The following is a 27,014-nucleotide window of genomic DNA, read 5'->3' as shown; positions in this document are numbered from 1 at the left end:
CCTTCACGTTGCACCTTTGTCTTGGCTCATGGTCCAAACTCTCATCACTGTGCTGTTGACTTGGCCTGAGCTCAATGGAATTGCTTTTTGGACTATGGGCCACCTGTGTTAGCAATTTTGTAGAAGAGGAGAATGGAGGATCCTGTACCTGTCTCTGCTGAGAAGGTGTGCCTGCACCTTTACCCGGTAGCCACTGGGCATTTATGAGAAAATGTTTGGTGGTCCATTTTCAACAGAGGTGTAATAAAACTCGCCAGGCAAACAGAATGTTATGGAATAGCCAACTCACAAGAGGAATTAAAGCACAGAGAAGGAAAATGCCTTTACAACTTAAATGGTATTCAGAAGGAGTGAACATCCCACAGCCAATGAGGAACCAGGGGAGGGACGTGCATGCCGGAATATCAGTTGTTTGCTGTAACTGCCCCAGCCATGTCTGCTACTCAGACACCTAATCTCACAAGAACAGTGATCAAGTTTCACTTTTACCACACTTGGTGAATCTGAGTTTACCTCCTGACTAGACAGGTGAGGATACTTCCCACATATTCTGCCTGCATTGTGTATGAAGCCTTTCTGAATCTTGGTATTGTGTGTTGATTCATCTCAGTTTTGATCCCTATTTCAAGACTTAATTCCTCACTGAGATGGTTTCACTAAGTTTATTATTCACTTCCCATAAACTTGCACATGAACTTTTCTTCTTTTGTCCATTCAGGCTGAGAATGTTTTCTTTTTACATTTGAACAGGCTACTTTATATCTGACCCATATGTCAGTGTGTCACAGTGGTGAATTCTACATATCAATTTAAGTGCACTGCAGTATGCCCAGATAGCTGGTAAAATGTTATTTTGAGGTATGTCTAGGAGGGTATTTTTGGAAGAGGTTAGCATTTGAATCGGTGCATGAAATAAAGACAATTCAGCACCACTAATGTGAACTGGGATGTCCATCATTAAAATGAATGGGATCACCGTCCTCTTGCCCTGGCCCAGCAGCACACTGCTACTCAGACTATCACCCACTGACCTGGGTTTACACCCGTGACTCACCAGATGCTAGAACTACTTCACAGTTTTCCTGGGACCAGCGTGTGGGAGAACCTCTTAGCCTCCACGAGAGATCGTATCTGACCATGAATTGCAGCCTGCCTATCTATACATATCCTATTGGTTCTGTTTTCCTTTAGACCCTAATACACACAGGCTTCCCTGCCCAGGGACAGTTCAAGGATAGCTGCCTCAGAGCACCACAAAGTCCATCCTCAAGGTCATGGTCATAGCCTCGTGCTTTCCTCTGCTCTTGTGTCTTCAGGCTGCTCCATTCTGAATCTCATAGTGTTTTAGGCAAACTCTGCTCTTCTGCTAACTCCAGCCATAAATACAATCATAACCCCTGAGAGTGGTAGGGACTTGACTCAGGATTTCAGGCACATGTGTACTTCTGAGCTCTCACACTTTGTCCTTCTCCTGTCACAACCTGTGTGACCACTTTGAAGCCTCCTGGCTTGCAGTCAGGGTACCTTGGTGAACACTTGCCCCAAAACTCTCCCTGGGGGAATCTCAAACAGACCTGCCTTCTGAACTTGAGAATTTTAGAAGAGTAGCGTTTCCTTCATCTCATTTCAAGTTTCAGATTGATTACTTTCAGCTTCAAGCCTTTGACAAACACCACATTCACCCTAAGAAGGAAGAGTAAGAGTGAACACTCTTGGGCAGAATCAGGTTGGGCTGCAACACCCATTGGTTTGTGTAAAACACAGGGCTGGAGATAGAACTGACCACAATTGCAACCACCAGCATAAGCTGATTGGGGTGACTGACTGTGCTGGACCCTGTATTGGCAAGCACACACAGGAATCAGGTTTGGGATCACCTTAGATGGATTTTTAATGGGGATCCCCCCAAATGAATCACGGGACTCAGAATCCCAACCATGGAGAGAATTGTAGGTTCCATGGTCTGACCATGCAGTCAGCCCATACCTGGTTCCACAACAGAGGATGGAGGACAGAACAAATTAATGAACTACCACAACCAAGTGTTGGCTGTGAGTATCTGGGCAAACAGAGACTCTAAGGTGGATCGTGACAACCAGTGGATTCTGGAGAGATTTCATCATGCTTGCAGTGGAGAGATTGGCAGTAATTCAGAACTGTTGAACTATTAAAATCTCTTGAGCAGGACCCTCAGAGCATGCCCCACATTGGGGACCCTGGAGTGATGTAGGGTGGCTGGGTATTGCTTTTCCCCTTGTCTCCCTCCTTCTCCCAGATACAGGAAGGAAAAAGAGAATGTGGAAATGCTGATTTCACCCACCTTCCTGTAGCCCTTGACCCTTATATCACCTTAGTCAACTATGTAAAAATCATAACAAAGAAAAAAGAAAGAAAAAGAAAGAATGCACCCCAGTTGTCATCACCAGAAGAGCCAGGAAATGCTGAGGTAAGGCAGGGTGTGTGTGTGGTATTGGAGCGGAAGGAACTTTTAGGAAGATAGAATATATGATGGTCTAATAGCAAAATATTCTCATGAAAACACGCAGCCAACACAGGCACATTAGTTACATCCATGATAATAACCCCCCATTGACTTACATATGCTTCAGCTGCCTTCCAAGGAAAGCGAGATGCAGTGACCTCCTGATCTGGCTTACCAGACAACGGAGATCAGCTTCCATCTTCAGTCTGACTAACGCCCAAGTCGACCACCCCTCTTCCCAAGACATGCACATCTCTGGAGCCTTCATCCCACCAGCCCAAGATGCTTGAGATCTAGCCATGGAGGAAATGAGGCCTGCTCAAGGATCCACAGAAAAAAAGAGAGTCTTGCTTATAAGAATGACATCTAATGATTCTACAATGGTCATGAGGGACATTGAAGCACCTAGGATCATTTTTAGAGCAGTTAGTGTCCCTGAGATCAACTGTGACCCCCTGGTTCTGACCTGTGGGAGTCAGAGGGAAAAATAACACTTCTGGCACATTCATTTGCCAATTAGAGGGGATTCTGCAAGAATTTTTGACATAGAATATTCCATGTAATTTCTGTATAGACCCTGCAAGCCAGTAAGGATATGGTTCATGCTATAGTCTACACTGTGTAATGTCAAAGACATTTTCATTCCTGATAACTAGAACTCTGGTCTAGATGCACTAACAGGAAGCTTCGGGAAAGGAAATCAACCCAAAAAGAGGGGAGGTGAGGGCGGATGAAATACAATTTTTATATTACCAAAATAGTAAAGTAGAAGTATCATAAAAATGCTATTAATCAAAAGATCGTGCTCTATTTTATAGCTAAAAATCTAACACTCACTGTGTACACATTTTTTACTTTAAATGTGACACAAGCCTAAATCATAATAATGTGAATCAATAACTAATTAGCATTTATAAATGCAGCCACTGGGAAACATATTTCAATTTCATAGCAAGGAAGCTGGGGAATTGATGAACAAAGGCCAAAAGTGAAGCAAACACAAGCTTGGCACACCCCTAGTGGCAGCACTGGCTAAATGCATAACCACAAGTAGTCAGTATTAGCTCTCAAAGGTGTAACTACAAGCAGATGGCACTATCACAAGAATGAGATCCAGGAAAAGAACGAAGCCAGAGGTGTTCAGGTTCCCAATAAGGTCACTGGGGAACTAGATAGGTCTTATTCTCCAGATCCTTCCCTTGAATGGCCTAACAGAGGTACATGAGATCAAAGGAAACAGGAGAAATGAGCCAAGGCAAGCACACGGAGTGGGAATTCCTGTGTGCATAATGCTTTGGAAAGATGCAGGGGTGAGGAATCTAGTGCACTTGTAAAGGCTGATTGAAGAAGACAGTTGATTTCAAATTTGGCATGCTTTTCTTCCTCCAGATTTTGCGCATATTAAGGAGACTGAAATGGCGTGGTTAAAATGAGCATACACTCAACGTGTTGCACTCATTTCTTGCACTGATTTCTTGACGTGCTGCTGTCATACCTCAACACACTTACACTTTGCTGTGGTTAAGTGTTGACAACATCTGGTTCCATTTCAGATGTAGCCTCATTCTTATTGTCTAAAAGCCATCAGAGGGACTAAATGACCCTTAAAACAAGAAGCAGGCATTAGGAGGAAAAATGAAAGGATAAAAATATATATAAAAGGATAGAAAGGAGAAAAGGAATAACGAAGCCAATCATTGTAGCACAACGAATTGAACCTCTGCTTCAGACACCTGCATCCCATACTGGAGGTCAATTTGAGATCTGGCTACAATACTTCCCATCCAACTTCCAACTAAAATTAACCTTTCCAGAGAAGACATTTGGTATGGTGCTTAAGATGCCACTTGCAACAGCTGCATCCCATATCAGTTTGTCTAACTTTGAGACAAAATGTCTAGGATTCAGTCCATGCTCAAGTTGAGTCCCTCCCAGCCATGTGAGATTACCAGCTGAATTCTCAGCAACTAGTTTCAGTCTGGCTCAGCAACAGTTGTTGCCAACATTTAGGGAATGAGCCAGTGAATAGAAAAATCTCCCTCCTTCTCTCAAATAAATAAAAATAAGTAAACAATTCTAAAATGTTGATATTTTTCCTAAGCCAGGTCACAGCAATGGAAGTATACAATATGAAAATCATTTTCATCCACCTGCTGTAGACTTACTGATGGTTTTGCAGTAATAGGTGTAGCTTTTACCAATAGATGAGTCACCCCATCATATCTCTTTCTGCTGCTTAAAATTTACACTCCCTTCCTTGTAAAATATATTATTTCTTCTCTCTCTATATATATCCTATCAGGAGCAGCAAAAAACACCTATCCACAAATGGCAGGTACTTACATTATGGTATACTGTACCGTCCCAATCTGTTTGAAACCAACCTGGGCTGGGCATCATGTTCTCAAAAACTTCCATGAGAAAAACAGTTGGGAAATTGTTAATCCTTCATGTGGCAAAGTGTACATTAATCAGGTATTCTCCAGGCCAACAGCTACTCTTTAAGATGTTATGAACTTGAATAAAACAAACATCTAACTTCTCAAGCTAAACATAAAGTTTTTCTTGAGTGAAATGGCCTCTATTTTCTATTCGGTTGTATCCTTGCATACAAACTTCTTTCAAATTCTTTTTCACATTCCAAGGTTCATTAATTTAATTGAATCTGTTTCTAGTTTTTAATTAAATCTGCATTTCTCCCAGTAACCTTAAGAAAAAGATAGAAGCTGCATTATCACATTGGAGAAAATAGGAACATAGAGCAAGTCAGACATAAAAGAAAACAACAAAGATACAAGGCAGTTTTTTTCCTATCAATTTATTTTTGTACCAAAATTAACATTCAAAGGTGATGCTTTTATTGTACAGTATAAAATAACTTCCACTAGGTTAAAAATTGGATTTTTTTTGCAGATAATAGATAATAACTTTTCTATTTAAAAAAACACCAAGTTTACAATTTGCAGCACTCATAGGAAAATAAAAACACCTGTTCAACAATTATAAATATTCCTGACAGTTTTCAGTAGCCCATTTTGTACCATTTTGGCAATGTCAACTTTCTAAAGTCAATTAGCTTCTAAATTTGAAAGGCACCTGCTAGCCAACATCCTGCTTATTATTCTATGCATCTATTTTAATTTTTTGTACAGGTTTGACAAGTCTGGAAAAACCTATTAAAGCTAAAGTGAATGAAGAAATATACTACATTTGGTACTAGAAAACAAATGTTCCCCACTTTTCTAGAATATTTCCCCAAGGGATTTACAAAGTGCACCAGTTAAATACATCTGTACATTTAAAAACCTTAAATATGTCAACAAGTGAGACAATTTTAAATATTTTGAATCAAATACTATAGCACAAATATAATTTACAATATTTTGCACAGGAAACATTACATCTGAAATATAACCTTAGATATTGTATAAAAATACATATATTTTCTCTCCTTGTTAGAAAAAAAGTATTTGTTTGCAGGTTCCAGCACAATGTAACAATCCAAAAGAACTTAACCCTCCAGATGGTCACTCCACTCGAGCTGTAAAGTGGCTCAAAACCACAGGTGACGTTCCAAGAACTAAATCCTCCCACAAGCCCACATGTAGTTCTTCACAGGCATCCATCATTGCTCCACACTGGTTTAATTCTAGGAATTCATTACAAAATCATAAAACCATTGTGTTACATATTAGGAGTCCAACACGGCCTACTGGCTCTGAATATTGTAGTCTATGCTCTCCCTGAGGTCAAGAGCATGAGCAGTCTTGTACCATGTGGGCCATGTCTCTTAGTAGTCTCATCCACCTATATACATTTTCCTTGTCTTCTGGAAAAAAAAAGGTCCCCAGACATTTAGGAAACATATGATCATATGCCACAAAGAGTAGGGCTCAATCAATATCCCGAACTTTAAAAGCCCCAAAGTACGTTGCGTCTTGGTCTGGATCCAGAAGAGAAGGATTGGACACTTCTACACTTATTTCCTCACCCGATCGCAACCTAAAAAATCCCCCGACGTTTATGGAATAAAAATGGAATTCAGAATTCCCTGACCAGTACTTGGTACTCCCTCCTTTCATGAGAGTGTGAGAGCTCGGGATTTTGATGCTGGTCTTGGTGACATACACCATCAGCTGCAGATACTCTGTCGCCAGGTCTCCAGAAGTTTCATGATGGCGAAAGCAAATGTTGGCATACAGGTAATAAAAGCCATCTTGATTAACAATCAGTTTTCCATTGCTGAAAGTCATGTTGGAGATTTTGGCCCAACCTCGATCATGGTACCAAGAGGAAAGACTCACTTTATGGGAACCTGTGGAGAGAATATGGAGGCGATTTAAAATTCACCAACTGTGGCCTGGATTCAAGTTCCAGCTCTATTTTTTCTGATTTTTAATACATCAAGGAATTAATATAGGGAGAACAGATTTCATGTATTTCATAGCTACAGTTCTAAGAGGATAACCGTATTTCTACCTCTGCTAATTTTCCTTCTTCCCTCCCTTCTTTTAATTTTAATCCACTCTATAATCACAGGCTTAATTCACCATTAACCATAATACTCAGCAAGTGAAAAGAGGGAAGACCACAGTTCCATAGCAGCATAAACAAGCGATAAAAACAACCGTATCACAAGATGTCTATCTGATTGCTAAGCATTTTTCACGTATTCTATATTAACTGACACATACAAAAGAAAACACTTGCTTTTAACTCCAACTTATTGCTGATGGGAACCCTGATAAGTAACAGCTGATGGCTATACTTCTTGAGTTCCTGTCACCCATGCGGGAGACAAGGGTGACCCAGCCCTTGTTGTCGTGGACATTTGTGGAGTGAACCAGCCAATAGGGATGTTTCTCTCTCTCGTCTCTCCTTTGTATTTCAAATAAAATAAATGAGTAAGTAAAAATGTCTAATCCACTCTTTGAATGAGAAAGATATCCTCACAATTCCAAAAGTTAGAAGGGGGGAGAGGCTGCCCAATAGTCACAATTCCAACTGGAGAATAACACCTTACAATGTGTATCTTAAAAGGAGAGAAATACATTGAGATGCATTTAGTGATCTGTCAGGCACAGGAGAGGTAACACAGAGAAGCACTGATTTTTCCTGCCCTGGAGGAGCCTGTACTACACCAACAATAAGTGGATCAAGTGTTCAGACCAGAAAGGCACACATGACAGCTATAGGAATCGAAAGGAGGGAGGTAAAACAACAATCATATCGCCACCCGGAGAGATCGGGAAGAGCTGTGTGCCATTGCCATCGAGCCTTGGAACCGAAAAGGAAGAATGGATTCAGTCACACAGACAGCAGCATGGGGTCATTCCAGGTTCAAGAAAAAGAATTGGCCAAGCCAACGGAGACAGGAAAGTGAGAAACTGGTATATAGGAGAAGGGTTTCCACATTTCACACTCTCAACCTTCTCTTCCAACTTGTGGAAAGGATATGTACAAAATGATGAAAATGTGGATCATAGTAACTTTGACCAAAAAGCCAAACTTGTCAACTCCATTATCATCACCATTTATTTTGTTCACTTCCAATAGTCCAAATGTCTCACAGGCTCACACAATTAAAAAAAAAACAAAAAAAAAAAACTACTCCCAGAAAAGCTTTAAAACAATCTTGACAGTGCATTCTCCTGGGTAACAATTCCACACATTCCATTATGACAAGAGTATTGTACATTCTCTTTTGATGGACCAGAATTCACCTTTATCCCCATTTCATGCTTAAAGCTAGTACTCATGCCACTATTTCTTGGGCAGTGAAAATTTCTTTGAAAACTTCTAAATAAGTAGTGCCTCCAGTGCTTTTCATGCAAGGGACCTTTAAAAAGTTCATTTTTTTTCAAGGATTTATTTATTTTTATTTGAAAGGCAGACTTACAGAAAGAAGGAAAGACAAAGAGAATAGTTCTTCCATCCATTGGCCCACTCTCCAAATGGCCACAATGGCTGGAGCTGAGCCTATCCAAAGCCAGGAGCCAGGAGTTCCTTGTGGTTCTCTCACGAGGGTGCAAGGTCCCAAGGTTTTGGGCCATCCTTGACTGCTTTCCCAGGCCACAAGTAGTGAGCTGGAGGAGAAGTGGAGCAGCCAGTAAACAAACCTGTTGTCCATACAGGATCCCAGAGTTTGCCAACTGAGCCACTGTGCCAGGCGCCAAAAGGTTCATATTAAACATACATTAGAATGCATGTATTTAGTATTTTTAAAAATATTTAGTATTAAATATTTAAGTATTAAATATTTAGTATTAAAAATTTTTAATATTTTAAAAAAATTTTTCCTGGGGTCACTCCAAATAGTGTACGTGAGGACCAAGTCCGTGGTGGGCATGGATGGGCTGGTCTGCAACATCCATTGGTTTGCACATGAGATGGGACTAGGAACAGAACTGACCAGGTGACTGCAATCACCAGTGTGTGTGTATAAGCTGATATGAGTTACGGATTGAGCCAGACCTTGTACTAGCCAGCACACACAGAAGTCTGGGGTCATCTCTGGTCAGGTTTGTTTCGGGGTCTCTCAACTGGACCACTGGACTCACAACTCTACCACAGAGAAAATCACAGGATCTGTGCATGTGCCGGAAGTGAGTCTCCCATGTTGAAGCCTGTGAGGTGGATGGCATGCCCAGATGCACATAGGGAACAGACACTAGTTCATTGGAACCTGCAGAGGACATTTAGTACCATCAAAGGCAGAACAAGTTGGACAGCCCTCCCAGCCAAGCTTTGACAGAGAGTATCTGGGTGAGAGGAGAATCTAAGTTGGACTGTGTCGGCCAGTGGACCTTGGAAGACTTTCCTTACCTTTGGTCCAACTAAATCAACAGCATCTCAAAACTACCAAAATCACGAAGCAGAACCCTCAGAACAAGCTCCACATTGGGGTTCCTGGGATGACATCAGATGGCCATTGGCCGTTGGACTTCTGGGAGTGGCCATCTCCCTTTTTCTCCCTACTGCCCCCAGATATATACAGGAAGAAAACAGGAGACTAGAAGCAGTTGTCTCATCCACTTCCCCCATCCCTCAATCCTCCCCACCTTAATCGGTAGTCCACATAGGCATGCATCTTTCCTAACTATGTAAGCATCACCAAAAATAAAATGCATTAATAAAAAAATTATTTTTGCATCAAAATGAATATCTTTAACTGTTGTTAAAAACTTTTTTACTTATGTAAAAGGCAGGGTAACAATGAGAGAGGGAGGGGATAAGACACATTAACAGGAAACTGCATCACAAGCAGAGGATCTGCTCTGATACGGGATTCCAGCAGTGCACTGGACTAAGTCATGTGCAACATTAGCCCCATCATGCATTTTTCAAGTCCTTAGTGCATTTTACCAGGTTCTTAAAAATTGACAACACCTCAATCCAGCTTAGCAAGCACTTTTATTTTCATAGAACCCAGTTATTCAACTAGAGAAGGTATTAAATAATGGAGTGAAGTTGTGATAATGTGGACAGTCCAGAAATGAATTTTTCCTTTGGAAGACTTTACTGAGACTTAAGACTGCAGGACAATGGAACTGAGGCTCAGATTTGAGATTTAGTTTGCAGCCATTGAGATGCTGAGGAAGAGAAATAAACCCTCAGACTTGGACTTAACTTGGATTCCAAGGCCCCATCAGCACTGATTACTCCGGTTGTCATGGATCCTTGGGAAATCCTTGGAGAGTCGAAAAATCACATTTTGTGTCCCTCCCAGACACGTAGGAATCTAGAACCTCTGCATTTTTCTCTAGAGAGTCATGGACCATATAAAATGTTCTATTATCTCTAGACGACCATGAGAAATCCTCAAAACCAGGCTGTTCCAAGAATCAACCAGGTGATGGGTACATGGACCAAAAAAAAAAACGTATTAGTCATTAATCATTAGTCATTAATCTTTAGCCATCACAAGAAGACAACAATGTTTCAAGTCTCAATTCCATGGATTTGCTCCTGAACTCTGTAACAGAGCCATCACAGGGGACCCTCCATGGCAAATGTCCTTCATTTTCATTGTAGGTCTTACGTTAGGTCATCCTCTATCAAACCCTTCCAAATGCAAATATCACCCTCCGGTCCCAAGTGAGTCAATGTGAGACTACAACATCATTCATCATGTCCTTGTAAACACAGGCCAGTGAACAGTCACCTACTGCATGGGCAAAACTCACAGAAATTCAAGATCGTTCCCCTCTCAGGCATGGCACATTTCCTTTCTTGCTATACTCCTCCTGTATTCAACTCTTGATTCAATCAGAGAGAGAGAGAGAGAGAAACAGAGCAACACTGAAGGACTTTGGTGAAAAAGGGGAAGGGTCAGGCCAGCTCAGAGCAAAAGTTGGCTGGAGAGGTGAGGAAAGAGTGTTAAATGCAGGAGTGAATGTGAATCTTGGCTGAATCTCATTTCCATTGTTAGGTAAGTCAAGTTGAAAAAGAGGGGTCATATTTCTTAGTTTAAAAAAAACTGTTCAATTTTTAGCACTTCTATTTTTATCATGCATTTGTTAATTCATTCTTTTGACCAGTCGTACAGCATCAGGTGGGTGCTTGCTATAGGAATTCAAGCTGTGCTTAACTATGAATTCCATCAAGTACTGTATATCTCACAGCCTTTGCCCATAATAGCAAGAGAAAAGAGAATAGGCAGATGAAATACAACATGCTCATTCACATATGCTGCATAGCACAGTGTTGACATCAACAAGCAACTGTCCAGGGAAACAAAAAATTCAAAGAATCAGGATAGCTCAGCCCTGGAGGATGGCAGGTTGGATATGAGTCAAATCTGAGAAAAAGAGAGTGTAATGAGGGCCAGAGAAATGGGCGGAATACAAGAAGGACTGAGTAAAGCACACAGACAGGAAAGAAAGTCAAACGAAGTGAACAGCAAACTCTTACATACACAAAAGTGAGAGCAAAGGGAACAACGCACTGCAATATGGCGAGAAGGCTTCAGAGGGCTGCCTGGGTTTCCATCGTCTCTGCCCCTTTAGCCCAGCTCCAGCAGGCCCACACTACAGTCCTGGGAGTGAGATGTCAGGCAAGAGGCCCCTGAAGATATTTAGCCTGAGCATCCCTGTAAAGAAAGCCATCTACACTGACCCCATGAAATACCTCTCATGGCACGTTTCTGGAGATGCTTTGAAAACACATGAAATAACACTGTATGAAGGTCAAGTAAATTAAGAAGGCCAACTTCTAAGGTGTCCAGTCCAGGCCAAGATGGAGAAATAAACAGACTCAAGGTGTGGTTAGCTGAGCCAGAGCAACAAACTCCATTTTCTTAAACAGTCGCGTACACTAATTCATTTCACTCTGTCACAAATTCAATAACTGTCAGATAACAACTAGGAGTTTTGCCTTGTTTGGTTGGCAATGATTTGATGCTAGGTGCCTGCAGAGTGCTTTACAACGAAAACATGCTTGCTGTTGCCAAGCAGACTTTGGCACGTAGTCTAATGCAATATTTATCACATGCCATTTAAAGTGAACTGAAAGGATAAATGCAGCATGCGATCATCACGTACACAGCTGATGCATCAGGATTAATTTGACTACCTTTGCTAACATGCAAAACATGGCTTTCTTCTTGGAGAAAATTAGTCCAGCTCCACAAGGCACACACAGACACAAAGAGAGAAGACATGTTACAGCACAAAGATCTAGAACACGGCAGGTGATTTGGAAAACCCTCCTGAGCTCAGAAAGTTGTTTTCTTACTCTTTGTCCTCAGCCAGGGGGGAAAAAAAAATCTGTCTCTATCCCAGGATATGACAATAACTTCAAAATCATTTAATAAAACTGGACATATTCTCAACTCAGGAAAAGTCATTGGTAGAACAAACTGGAGTATATAATTGCTTAATTCGACTCAAATCATGGTAGCAAGTGACAGCACGTGCTTGTCATAGGTCACCTTCCATAGAAGAAGGTTAGCGCCTCGCTCTGCACAACCTCCACTCCACTCCGCGAGGCAGATACCTTCTCCATCCTCATTGCAGATACAATGCAGCAAGGCATAAAGGCTTCATAAGAGTCACACAAGGTTGGAAGGCAGCAAACCAGGCATTCAATTTATTATTAGATCCCAACTAGTCTACTTCTCACAGGACAAGGGCCATCTCCCCAACCAAAGCCTGGAGGCTGGCTTCTCTGAGAATGCACAGCACGGACAGCATGGTCTTGAGAGGCATGCAGCATGGCATTCAACTCCTAATCCTGCCATCCTACGTCCTGGACCAAACGCCAGATTGTGTGATACGTGTTTCCCTGTCTGCACCTTCATACTGAACTTCCCTGTAGTAGTGTAGTCGGGATTAGAAATCACGAACACAGCAAAATGTCTACTACACAGCTGGTGCTGAAAAAGTGAAAGAACAACTGTCCTGTCCAATGGTCACTGTACAAAAATGCTCCTGGTAACCCTTCAGATCGTACCCTAGCCAAAGGCAAAGGATCCAAGTGGGAATCCAGGATGGAGCTGATGGTGCATTCAGGTGCTTCCAGACACTACATCTCTGCATCTCCTCATTTGTAAAACATAATCAGGTATCCAGTGTATTCAGCTAAATGATTACCCAGAGAAAAACAACAAGCCCCCTGAGAAGAAGGAGGATGTCACATTTTCTGGAGAGTTACTGCCTTTCAAGAACACCTCGCTGGACCCCTCAGAACTCCAGATGGTTGAGCTAGGACTAACAGGATGTATTCACCCTCCTGAGAGGTCAGCAGTGGGGATGGGTCAGCTTTGCCACAGGTAAATCTAGATGAGCATAAGCAGGGATTGTCCTTCTCAATAACTATCCCCATTGGTGGTCGTTTCAAATAAACACCCATTCTGAGGAGCTGGAAATGAACATAGTGATGAAGTCCACTCTGTTTCCAGGATGTGGATTGTCAACAGAAGATGGCCAGGGCTCTCAAAGATTCAGTAACAGCCTCATAGCAGATTTGACCACTTGATGGGCTGACACATGACTCTTGACATATCTTTCAGGCTGGATGTAAACGGACCTTACCTGATGGGATGTTGGTACCGTTAATAGTGAGATGAGCAAAAGGTTGAGTTTCAAGCTTGCCTTTCTTGGTCAGGTCAAGCCACAAGTCTCCCACTACAGCTGAAAGATGAGAAACCACATTAGCCCAGAGTGGTGACCCTTTGGGGTTTCAGAAATGTATACACAGATTCATGCTTACCTTTCTCCGCTCTGATGTGTTGCTGTGACCCAACAATATGCTGTAATTCCTGAAATCAAAAAGAATCGTATTTACTTATTCATTCTTTCTGAAAAAACAATAAGAACTCAGCTGTTAGATAAGCGATCAATTAACTCTCTTTTCCTTCAAAAAGACATATAGTATATAGGCAGTCACATTCTTGAAGGTTGTGATAGTTTTCAAAGAACTGAATGTTTTTGTGTTTATAAAGTAGTTCAAACACTGCCAAGCAAAATACAAGCAAATTTTTAAAAATGTAAATTATAAAACATGGAATAATTGAACATAATTAAAAACGTGTGGCAGATACACAAATGGCAATGAAATGAGCTAGGAAAATACCAATTACACAGAATATACGGCCCTCCTAAATCTCCCTGAGGCTCTTTTTATGTCCATTGTATTAGTGGATTCCTGTTGAAACACTGAGGCCCAGCACTCAGGGAAGAGAAGGATGCCTCACTCTCAATGTCTCATTTTTTATGTTAAAGTCACAGAGTACTTAAAGCACTATGTGGAAGTCTAAGAGCTTTTAGAGTACCAATCATTAACCTAAAATATTGCTGCAAATAGAGGCTTAGAAGCAAAAGGAAAAAGAGAAAAAAAAGCCCAAACATAAAGACCACAGGTAATTGCATGTCTCAATCTGAGCCCTGGAAATGAAACACCCAATACGTATCCACATGCCCATTTGAAGCCAGACATCAGCTAACATTTAAATGTCACATCTTGAGACACAGCAAGCTTAAGTGAATGCTTCACCTTAGCTCAGTTTCCTGCATAAAATGAAGCTATTCATAGCACCTCTCTGATAGGGTGCTTGCAAAGCACACATGAGATCATGGATGCAGATACTTAGCTGAGAATTTTTCAAAATTCGGAAACTTGGGTACTTGGAAAATTCGGATACCTGGATACTAAACTCTGCAGAGAGTCCCAATTTCTTTATCACAATGACCATTCTTCTCAAGATGCTTGAAAGGCAGGCAGGACATACAACTTAACTTTATTGAGTGTGTAGAAAGGAGGGCTTTAAAATAGACATCAGATTGGTAGGCGGATGGATGGATGGACGGATGGAGAGAGAGAGAGATACAAATGGCATAACAAAACTTTGTCATCAGCTGGAAAGGTTCCAGAGAGAATATTTACTCTTCTCTCTGCCCTCAGAACTCCCCAAATGAGAGTTCATTCTGTTTTTTTTTTTTTCTTTCATTCTGCCTTTAATAACCTAAGAAGAGACAGCACAGATATCTTTGGTCACCTGTTGTCAACTCCCAAAGCCCCACTGAGGCTGACGAGCAAGAAGAACCTTAGTGGCTCATCCAAACCCACGTTGGCTTTTGCCTACACCTGTTGCACCTCACAGTTCTGGGAGCACCGTTTGCCCAGCAGCCTGTGCACTGGGTTTCCCAATGCCCAAGACCTCGTTAAGTCCCCCTCGGCTCCCCACTGCTGTGGACCTCCTGTCTGGCCCAATTCAGGGAATGTCCTGGGATTTGTCTCCCATGCATTCGCAATAGAGATTTATATATACACGATTCTTCTTTATAAGCTATGTGTAACTATAGATTTTCATATCTATACAATGTATCGTGGTATATATTGTGCATATCTTTGTACGGTTACTTACAGGATGTATTTTTGTATATGTATGTGTAGTAATATATACAGTGTATCTTTACATAAACTGTATATCTTTTATACATTTTTATACAGTGTATCTTTCAATACATTACATCTATTTTTACACACTTCTATACACATGGTGTAGTTTTGCACATTTCTATGTACCTAATAAAATCTGATTACTGACTCTTAAAGATGTGAAATAAAACATTGGTGAGGAAGTAACTCGCAGACTCAAAGCTTCCCTTCCCATTCCCCCCAGCTCTGATCTGGTTTTCTCAGGCAGTGAGACAGAAGCCCCACTAACAAAGGCTTAGACCAGGCCCGGCACAGTGGCCTAGCGGCTAAAGTCCTCGCCTTGAACATGCCAGGATCCCACATGGGTGCTGGTTCTAATCCCAGCAGCCCCACTTCCCATCCATCTCCCTGCTTGTGGCCTAGGAAAGCAGTCAAGGACAGCCCAAAGCCTTTGGACCTTGAACCCACATGGGAGACCTGGAAGAGCTCCTGGCTCCTGGCTTCAGATCAGCGCAGCTCCAGCTGTTGCGGTCTCTTGGGGGAGTGAATCATTGGATGGAAGATCTTCCTCTCTGTCTCTCCTCCTCTCTGTATATCTGACTTTGCAATAAAAATAAATAAATTAACAAAGGTTTAGACCTACAAACACCTGTGTCGTGATTTTCCCCCACAAGGAAAGTGCCTTTGTCTAGTTCTCAGCTTCCCAAACTTGAGCATACATCACAACACAGGGAGTGGAGTGGGGGAATGTGCTTTAAGATGCTGGTAGTGGACTCAGCCTTAGCATTTCTGATTCAGTAGATTTGGCTGAGGAACAAAGAACTTGCATGTCTACCACGTGAGCAGGTGCTCCCAGGCCTCTCTGCAGACTGATGGCCTCTTTTACCTGCAGACAGTCACGGAGGAGCAAGCCTGGAGCCTCCCGGGCAGCTTGAGATCCAGGCCAAAGAAGCAGCGGAGACAGGAGGGGTGGTTATCTCTCACCTGGGGGAATGAACTTTTCTTGCCTGTTTAATTGCTAGTTTCTAGGTCAGAATTCTACAGACCCATTTTGTTACTAGAGAATTCCATAATAGGACTTCCCCAAGCGCATTCAACAGCCACATCAAAAAATAAATAAATAAGTTTTATGACTTGGGATGAATGAAGAGGAAAACGTTCGGGTGTTGCTGCTTTTATATGATATCTACTGACTGTCCTGGAATCTGAAACTCTATCCGGAAGTTTCCATGTAAACCAGGAGTGCATGATGTGCCTGTAACTTCTCAGAAAATCCTCCTGACCTCTGATCTTTTATCTCAATGTTCTGAACTCAGTTCATTGCCCTGTATGTGCAACCACAAGTGTACAGCTTCATTTGAAGGGTATCTTTGGGTCTTGGGTCTGAAAGCAAACTTTTGTGAGTGAGACATGTTGTGTGTTGGTGGGGAAGCCAACTTGAAGGGGACCTTTGGGGTTTGTTCTCATCTCAAACCCGGTCAGTCTGAGCGTGTCTTGATACATTGTTTAAATGCTACTAGGGGATTCTAATACACAGTAGGTGCTAGGAAACATCGTTAATCATCAAGTGTTCCCTTGAACAGTCGTTTAGTGACACCTCTATTTAACAAGGATTTGTTACATCCTCGCACCTCACATGTACATTTGCTCCTTGGCTGCCAAAGGGGGATTGATTTGGGGGAGTCTCCTTTCCCACCCATCCCCACAGACAGGAAAACCTGCACGTGCTTCAGTCCCTTGTAAACTGAAATTTTGCATATAATCCAAGCACCTCTTCCTATATACTTAATTATAATGCCTTGTGCAGTGCAAATACTAGGCAAATAATTATTTTATTGTTTAGAGAAGAATCACAAGAAAACCATCTGAACAGATGCAGTAGAGGTATTTTTCAGATGAATATTTTTGATTCAGAGTTGTTGGGTTCCAAGGACCTGGAAGGCCAACTGTATAAACCGTATGTTGAAAATTAAACAGTCTTGTGCATTCATGGCCAACCAAGTATTTTTCTGGTGTGTTGTCACGCTCGATTCTTGTTAAGAGTTGAAGGTTGGATAGCTACCGCTAACTTTATTTTTTTTCCAACTGACATGTGGAAGCACCGACTAAGGACTCGCTCTACAACATTGGCACTTGAACCTCCACCTGCTAGAGGTTCTGTTCACCTAGTCCCCTTCCCAAGGCCTCCCCATCACACAGATTCTTGAGATCTGGAAGGAAAGAACACAGGGCCTCTCCTGTAACTGCTAGAGCCTGGCTGGAGAGAGACCCGGAAAAGCAGGCAGGCCTTAGAAAAAGGAGCCTGTGCTCGGGGACGTGAGCTCAGAATTCTCACAGCGTGCCAGATGCTGGGCTGAGAATGCTTCTAAACCAGGGCCCGTGTGTGCCCTGGATAGGGGCATCGCGTCACCAACCCAGACTCTACCAAGTCCCCCCACAGTCAAGAGCTCCTCTGCTCTGTCCTTCTCCCCCCAAAATCCACTCTTCCATGGGATGCCAAACACAGCTCTTTCTTGAATGTTCTGCAGCATTTCTCATCTTCAGGATATTAAGCTCTTCTTAAGGCCTTTCACCCTAACAACACTTCCATTTATTTTCTAAGCTTTGCATTAACAACGATTTTCTTCCACATGAGCCCTCTACCTCTGTCAGATTAATTAGAGTATTTTACAACATGAAGAGGGTTTTTTTTCTTCTTATATTCCCAAGTCTAATCATTCAGACATTGCTTTTGGTTTCTTTGAATTCAGAAAGTTCTGACAATCCAATTTTGGAGAAACACTACAAAGGATGTTCTACTTCCTTTCTTCTAAACAAATTATTCAGATGAAAGGGCTGTTTTAAAGGTTTTTTTGGTATGTGTTTTATCTTACATTAAGCTAGCTATAATTATGAAAAAAAAAAAAACAGCTAATTCTTGGGCTAGACAAGCAATGCATTTGCATGTTATCTTCCTTCAGAATGCCTACAGATTGTCACAAAGCCAGGCACAGGCTGCTCGGCCACGACTCCCAGCAAGCAGCCCGGAGCAGAAGCCATTAGCAGTTTCCACTCTTCCCTTGGCTGAGCACCACGACTGAACGATGTTAGAATTCCGCGTCACACTACCCAGCAAAATCAGCGCTCCTTCCCCTCAGCATACAGTGTGTTCATCATCAATTGTGTGCAAATGGCAAAAGGATTGTCTCCCGGTTTCTATAAACTGCCGATGCCAATTAGGATTACCTGCAAAAAGTTACTAAGAAAATTCACATGAATGAATGCATTTATTTATGGCCACACTGCCACAAAGGGGCTTTTCAGCAAACGTATACATTTTTAGATACATATAATTTCAGTCTACTTCATGACAGCTCCATGGAATCCTTCAAACCAGGACAAAAAAAGGGGGAAGCTGAACCGCTGTAGCAACTAGACATTGTCAATTCAAGGATACATGAACTCCTCTGACATACTGCCACCTAGTGGACACTGTGAAATTGACATGCCTGGAACACCAGCTCTGCAGGCTTTCTAGATTCAAATTCCACGGAAGAGCCGAGATTAAGTTTTGCAACATCTTAAAACACTTATCATTGTGGCATATGCTATTTAAACTGCATTAAATTCTAATCTATGCTGTCAGAGTTCATTTGAACAGAGGAAAACAATTGAGGATTTTCTTTTTTTAAAAATCTCAAGTGCGATTTCACAATTTCTCCTCCAGGAAACAAAGCACCCAAAAGAATGATATGCTGTGAGTCACTGTGGTCACTAGGACTGCCTCTCTTCAACTTTGCCTGACTTCAACATTCAAGAATCCCAGTTCCCAGGAGTGTGTTGGGGAAACACTGGGGTACCGTCCTCTGGGACCCTAGCCCCCTCCTGGTACTTGAACCATTTTGAACATATTTGGGAGAGGATCTTTTGTCAGAGCTGGCTTGATCTTGACAAACCAGGGTTCCCTAGAGGAGCTCTTACTGTTTAAGTATAAATGCAAACACTCCTACTTACTTTGACTCGTTCGAATAGTTACGGGAATTTTAAACATCCCAGCCTGCCCTCACCAACAAGCAACCCAAACCAGACTTGGCAAACACCCGCAAGATTCAGGAGTAAATGTTACTCGATGAGTCTTAAAGTATGTTTGACAGAAGTATTCCTATTTTGCCATACCAAATAAAATCAACAGGGGGTCATCCCCAGCTGCAAAGATTGCCTGAAAAGCTCAAGGTGTTGGAGCCTGGGCTCATCACTGTGATGTATGAGATCCAGGCGGCACCTGTCAATCAGAGTACAGAAATAGCAATCTGTACAGGCAGATGCTTTGCGAGCCACTGGCACCGGCTCATCGCTGGGCTCTCAGGTGGCTGTTTCGCAGCAGCAGCTGCAGGGACATCTGGCTGGTTGAGCAAGGATTTAACACCCCGCTTGCTAGATACAATACAGGGTTCATACACTTGTTAACATATGTAATGCTTTCATTTTAACATCTTAATGATACCCTTCTTGTAATTCTTCTCCAACCTAGTTACAAGAATATGGCATTCATCAGCCAAGTTATCACATGCATGCCACACCAGGGTTGTTCCTGAGAATGAAGAGCTCTTCATTACAAGAAGGGATGCCTTTGCATCTCATCAAGAACTTATTATTATTATTATTTTATTATTATTACCATCATTATTTGCATTGGGAAACTTTTTTCCCCATGGTGTGCCTGAGTCACAGGGCACAGAGCTGCAGCAGCAGGTGCATGAGTGTCCAAAGGGATGGAACTCAGCGTTCCAGCCTCAGCCTCCTGTTGTCCCCCCTCCCCTAAACATCATCAGGACCTTTTATTCCTCAGGGACTGGAGGGGGATGCTTCTGTGTGTGCCTGGACGAAACGGGCCACCCCTCAATTCCTTAGGGAGAGCCATAGTGACTACTAACCACTCCACACAAAGACCACTGCAAGCCAGATCCACTGAGTGGGGTCTGTTGTCCAAATCCATGTAATAACAACAGTAATATCAACACATCAGTCCTTGTTCCGTAAAGTAGATCCCTGCGTGTGGTTCTGGGGAAGGCAGCTGCTCGGGTGCCCCACTGCCGGGAGGACATGGGGTGGTCCACGGGACCCCTCCAAGTGGAAAGATTGGAAAGAGGACACTAACACTCGAAGGAACACCATCTCGGATTTAACATTCACAACTTGACCTTTTGATCCCTAACAGTCTTTACTTTTTAATAAAAAACTGACTTAAAAAAAAACCTTTCCAAAAGTTTAAGTATTTTCAGTGGGGAATTTCTACCCCCTTTCTAAAGCTCCAGACCTCATCACCTCCTAAGTGAATCCGCCACCACCGGGCCCCTGGTGGCCAGCAGCCTTTATTAAATGCCTCAAGAAAGAAGGCTACCAAGCTGTGGTTGGCTTCCTCCTGCTCCCCAAATTCAGTCACAAGGTCAGGGAGGGTGGAAGTGGACCCTGCCACAAGAATCGTGCTAATCAGAAGGGAGCTGGCTTTGCAGCTAACTGGCTCACCCCGCTTAGGGGCTGCAGAATAGCTTGTCCTTGTTTTCATAAAGTCAAGTGACGCTTTTCCTGGCAGGACGATGGGTATGCTGGGAATAGAAAATTAGTTTTTATTGTTTAACCTTCATGGTTTAAATGAGGAAGCTTCTGCTAGAGTTAAAGGGCCCCTTGGGTTTCCACAAAGCAGTCTTAGGACGGCAATATTACTCTTCATAAAAAGCCCAATTTGAAAATGTCTTGTATCATGCTACTTATTAAGAAAGTTGAGTCTGAGGGCTTGGCACAGTAGCTGCAGTGTGCCAGCCTGGGCTAACTGGACCCCTGCCTGTGTCTCTGAAGCCCTCTGCCACTGGGAAAATCATCATGCCATCTGATATGAGCAGCTCCATATGCCCTAACAGCACACATCTCCTCAGAGGCTCTCTCTCCCAGACTATCCCAGGAGCAATTCCTTTCCAATGTTTATTGATTTATTTTCATTTCATCTGAAAATCAGTTGAGACAGAAACAGAGCAAAATCTCACATATGCTGTTTTGCTATTCAAATGTCCACAAGACCCAGGGCTGGGCTGAGCTAAAGACAGGAACACATGACCTCAATCCAGTTCTCCCATGTGGGTAACGGGAAGCCAATCACTTGAGCCATTTTCTATTTCTTCCCAGCTTGTACACTAGCAGGAAATTGGAGCAAAAGCTGAGCCAGGATTCAAACCCTTATACTCTAATATGGGATGCAGTCATCCTAAGAGGTGGTTTAACCCACTCTGCCACAACACCCAATCCATGAAGGGCAGCTGAAGCAGATCATTGTTTTCGTATCCGCCTCTTGCAAGTCACTCAGCTATGCAAAGGAGGGGTTAGAGGCAGAGAGCCTATGGCTGAGACGGGCAGGTGCAATGATAAGGGCCAGAAATGAGGAAGATCTATATAATGTGATCACAACAGGGAAGGCTGCTTGGCAGATCAGAAGGCTTTGTAATGGGTAGATGCCATAGGATGCAGACAGAGCAGTAAGAACCCTTCCAGAGTCGGCTTCCGGGTGATGGAGAGGATGATACAGTCCTTCTCACAAAAGGGCAGAGCAGATGAGAAGCAGCTGTGGATCCTGAGATATTCAAGTTCCATAAAACTTCCTGATGAATACAAGCCTTAGGGTGTATAATTATAATTATTACTTTTATATCACCACCACCACTGAATGTCCCAAAGGGCAAAGACGGGTCTGGGTAGCACCACAGAGAAGAGGAAGCAGTCAGAGTGGAACTAGCCTAAGACCCTGAATTTGCACCTTCACTTTCATGATCGACCTGCACATCACTTCCTCACGAAGGCCTGCAGCTCCTTCCCAAACACCTGCTCACAAATTGCTTCCTTTCTTCCGTGGCCTTAGCCTCTACTTGGGGTGCTCTGAGAAGGTCACGATGATCACGAGGCCTTCTTAAGAAAACCAGGGCCCCCCAAGGCAGTCTTCATATGCTGCAGGTTTGGGGGAGCACTCCTGCAGGCCTCACCCTTCTCTCAAGTGATACACGCTGCACATGTCCTTGAACGCACCACTGCTAGCAGAACCATCCAGATGTTCCTCACTGCCACACTGCCAACAGAGGAGCCACAGGTCCCGTCAGTCCTGGGGGGTCTCGGGCCAAGATCTCAGGCCCTGTCATGAATGCCCTTCCGGTCCTGTGTCTTTAAACACATCAACCCTGAACATCTCAGGCCCCACCCCTGATGGCATCACTCAGTGGATATTTCCTTCTCCCAAATCCCTCCCACCTCTTCTCTACCCCCGCCTCCTGTCCTCCTCCCTGGCCTGACTCTCCCCTGAGACTGAGCACAAAACCAATAGTCTATTGTGGGGCAAAAGGCAGTAGCTGGCCTTGGTTTTGTAGGAAAACTCTGTGGGTCTTACTTCAGCTTTCCCATAAAAACAGCTTTCATAAACGCTAAATATGATTGGGGTTGAATTGCAGTTCCCAAAACTGTTATGGCAAACAGAGACAGAATCCTATTGGAAAACCACTACATGACTAACATCGCGATTTGGGAACTTTCGTGCCCCCAAACTCAAGTTTCCTTGTGGGTTTATGAGAAATTTTCTTGGGACACATACTGCTGTATACAAAGGCAAAGACACAACAAATAAAGTTTGATTTTTTTTTTCTGTTTTCGGAAACTAAAAGCAAGTGAGAAACGACTAGAAATTAACTGACTCCAATCTCACAAGCAGTTATAATCTGCTTAAATTTTAATTATTTACCTTAAAATTAGATATACATTTCTTATAACAATTAATATTGCCATTCAAAGGGCACAATCTTGCATGTGGAAAAACACAATTACTGAATCTGATAAACTTCCTGGTTTTCAAATGAATGTTCCTGGAGTCATGAAACCTGACCAAGCAAGAAGGGGAAAAAAACCTGCAGATAACAATCAGGCTGTATTCAATGATCACAGATGTCTATGTCTAACCAGATTTTGGAAATAAGCCCCTCCCCCAAGATAAGTGTTATTAAAGCTTTTGAATTGCTTTCTTGCAATCTGAATAATCCTAAGCATTAAGAACGTTTGGAGACTATAAAGTCCCATAGCTAACTCCTCCTATAATAAGCCCTCTTTCCTTCCAAAATATGTGGGTACATCAGAAAGGCTATGAAAAATCCACGTTATGAAAAAGCATGCATTTCAATTTTTTTGACACCAAAACACACTCCTTGTAGACTTCACTGCCCTCATTTTTTCCCATTGTTTACAAATGGTCCCTTTCTCTAAAATGAGAGGCCAAGGGTTGGTTCACTGAAAACTATCATGCCCAACATGCCCTGGAGCAAGCTGTGCTCTTCTGAGAAACATGCTGCCACTCAGATGTCTCATTTTTCAGGCACTGCACTTTTTATTGGTCTCCTTCCATGTCTAGGAATGACCACATAAGGAGAGGCCAACTTGCAGCAGGGACAGAAGGCACAGGTCAAGGATGGACAAGCATCCTTTTTAGACCTCCATGGCTCCCCTGTACATTGTCACGTGTGAGAGAAAGCATGTCTTAGGTAGTTCTCTCAACGTATGGGCCTTCTTGCTACCCAACTCAGAATACACCAAAACACAGCATCTGTTTTATTGGGACAGAGCACTGAAACTTTTTGGGTGCACTGTTCTATCAGGAGATATTGTATTCTTAGATTATGAATCCTAAAGGAGATGAGAGCAAATATGTACTCATCCCAGGGAATCAACTACCTAGATGGCTTTGTTGTGTCCATGAGAAAGCCTTCTGGATATAACCTTTAGGTAAAGATTTAAAGTAGTTGGCCAGTCATTATGGCCTCTGATATTACTCCCATTTTCTTTTTCTTCTTCTTCTTCTTTTTTTTTTTTTTTAGTTTATTTGAAAGACAGAGGGAAGACATAGAGAGAGGAGAGAGAGAAAGAGAGAAAGTCAGAGTTCCTCTATCTTCCAGTTCACTCCATGAGTTCCCACAACAACTAGGACTGGAACAGGCTTAAGCCAGGAGTCTAGAATCCACTCAGGTCTCCAGCCTGACCTGAGCAATTGAGTTTCATTTGATGCCTCCCGGGTTGCCAATTACAAGTACTGGATAAAACTAAGATACACACCCAGGCATTCCAATGCGAGATGCAGGTGTCCCAAGCAGTGGGCCCACTGTACCAAACACAGGTCCATACTCCCGTTTTCAAGCAAGTTGTTAGAGCCTCGTGGGCTTAACCCTAGCAAGCAATTGGTCATGGATATGATAAACAGATAACTTTTTGGTGGTTCTCATCATCATTAGGTTTTCGTATTCTGGAATGAAATGAGAGTTTATAAGATCGTGTCTATGTGAAGAGCCAGAGTCACATTTTTTAGTTCTTATCAGAAGTCTGCCTCCCCCTCCTTCCCTATCATGCAGTAAACCAGCTCTGCAGAGGCAAAGGGACTTAAGGACAATGTGACTGCAGCAAGACGAGCAGCCTGTACTAGGAAAGTACTGAAGTATTATTGTCTCCAGCTATAATATCCCAAGTTGTTGGCTGGAGCACCACTGAGACATCAGGCAAAAGACAAGCAGGCTTACAGCATTCTGAATGGCTTAGTGACTGGACAGATGCTCCATTTCATTCAAAAATATTACTTTCCAGAGTTGAGTAAATCATCAACCACTTATTTATTCTTCTTTTCACTCATTCTCAAGAATAAAAGAAGTGTAATCTACTTGTGAGTTGGCAAAATGGCTATAGTCCCTTTTTTTCTGACGGAACGTTGAAGCTCTGTTTGGGGAAAAATTTGTAATGTTTGCAAACCGATATATTTACTTGTATGTTTATTTAAATATTCAAGAAAACATTCCTGCACTATTCACCCAAATCTTAATTTAAAAAGCAATCCTATAGGTAATCCCCAGGATTCCTTCCCATGTCCTTGGAGATCATCTTGAATGTACAGAACGCTTGACTTAAGAGAATGCAGTGATTTGTGCAACTTCCAAATTGATGTTCTAGCCTGCATGTCTTTCTCTCGAATACCTTTGCAAGGAAGTTGTTTACACACAGGTATCCAAAGTGAAATCAGCAACTTGGACACTGAAGTCAAGTAAGGTCATGGGCCTGAGGGTTCAGAAAGGGTAGTCAGTGCACAGACAGGGGCTTGGCACTGACTGTGGTCAGAGGGCCTGGGGTCCTCCAGGCCATGCTGTCCTCATGAGGGCCTGAGCTCACCACTCCCTCCTACCCCCAGGCTGGCCAGAGCCAGGAAGGCTGCCAAAGCTGGAAACAGGCATCGCTTTCCAAATCAGGCACCATATTGGTACGAGTGTTTTCTTTATTGTCATAGACTGTTATGATAGACTTTATAAATTGTGGTTGCTAGGGTTGGATCACTAAGAGGCTTTCAGAGTTCTCTGTGAAAGGGGAAAAGAAGCCAAGAAAATGCAGCCACAAACAAAAAAGAGGGGGAAAAAACAGCATTACTCGTCTGACCAAAGACAGGCTGGGTAAACACCACTTTGTGCACACACAGAATGTGATATTATGCTTGTGTCTGGTGCTTTTTTTTTTACCACTGGGTGGCTTGATCTCTCAATAATGATTGCAGCCACACATGTGATTTTGTTTTCCAGGGTCACTCACTATCTCTGTTAGAGCTAAAATTAAGGAATAAACCTACTTATGAATGCTTAATACACCCAATCCTATTTTCAGCATTGGCAAGAGAAATAAGAAAACTGCTTCTTTTTGGCAAGTGTGTGGAATGTCACATCAACCAATACTCCTCATCAAAGAATAACACATACGGCAAATCACTCTTTTAGCTGGGGTAAGAGAAGAGTAAATCCTTGGGCGTAGGAAAGGTATGGCAAAGCGCCGAGCACAGTATATACACTTAACGGTCATTGGTTGATTCTAATGCTAAGCTGTGAGTAACACTCCTCTCCTCCTTAAAAATCTTGTTGGGGCTGGACGGGGGGAGTGGGTGGGGCAGGGGAAGAAATGGCCCCAAATGCCTCAAATCCACACAGTGTGCAAATGGATACCTTCTACCAGTACACCACAGTGCATCATGGCAGCTCTTCATTCTCTAAAAAGGACTACATACGGATAACATTACTCACGAGAAAAAGGCAAAATACTACAGCCCAACAAAAAGGAATCGTGAACATAGTACAGTCAAGCTCCACTCCACTCATCTTGTGGGACGTGACAAGCATGCTCTGTTAGTATAATTAAGACTATGTGCCCTCAATGAGAGTGGTTTGTTCATATTTTTGCCTGACTACAACTCTTTCTCATCTGGCTTGCCAGGTACTGAATTTTTCATAATTAATGTTATTGTTCTTGAAATAAGGCTCCTGAAAGAGTGAATCTGCTGCTATGATTTTTCATTGACACTTCTAATCACAAATTTTACAAACTGGTTTCTTCCTACCAGCGAGGCAGCCACTTGGACCTCTCAGAGGAAACGGGACCGGAAGCAGGGGCGGCTCAGTTCCGCTGCAGCTGCTGAGGACCTGAGGGATGCCAGAGAGCATGAGCACCCTCCAGGGGGGAGCTGTTTTCCCAGAGAACACAAGGAAGAGCTTTAAACTTTGTTTTTCTAAGTTGCCCCATAATAACTGTGCACACTTAGAGGGTACATTGTGGTGGTTTGTACATATATTATACA

At 42.7% G+C, this 27,014-nt stretch overlaps 1 protein-coding gene and 1 long non-coding RNA gene across 3 annotated transcripts in view; one reads left to right on the top strand and one right to left on the bottom strand.

Moving 5' to 3' along the window:
- The window catches only part of LOC121163670, a 272,948-nt gene that overhangs the window by 217,454 nt on the left and 28,480 nt on the right, over window positions 1–27,014 (top strand). The window lies entirely within an intron of this gene.
- Window positions 5,373–27,014, bottom strand: part of TNFSF11 (TNF superfamily member 11) — a 30,030-nt gene continuing 8,388 nt past the window's right edge. The window contains exons 3-5 of the mRNA XM_040991354.1: window positions 13,694–13,742; window positions 13,516–13,614; window positions 5,373–6,797 (exon numbers count right to left, since the gene is read on the bottom strand). Of these exons, the coding sequence (XP_040847288.1) occupies window positions 6,376–6,797; window positions 13,516–13,614; window positions 13,694–13,742 (570 nt within the window). The 3' untranslated portion in view covers window positions 5,373–6,375. The remainder of the gene's footprint in view (window positions 6,798–13,515; window positions 13,615–13,693; window positions 13,743–27,014) is intronic.

Source organism: Ochotona curzoniae, unplaced genomic scaffold, assembly GCF_017591425.1.
Source record: "Ochotona curzoniae isolate NIBS_2020 unplaced genomic scaffold, NIBS_Ocur_1.0 contig_64, whole genome shotgun sequence".
In the NCBI taxonomy this organism is placed as follows: domain Eukaryota; kingdom Metazoa; phylum Chordata; class Mammalia; order Lagomorpha; family Ochotonidae; genus Ochotona; species Ochotona curzoniae.
Note: the sequence above shows the minus strand (reverse complement) of the source record. Positions and strands in the feature narration are given on the sequence as shown.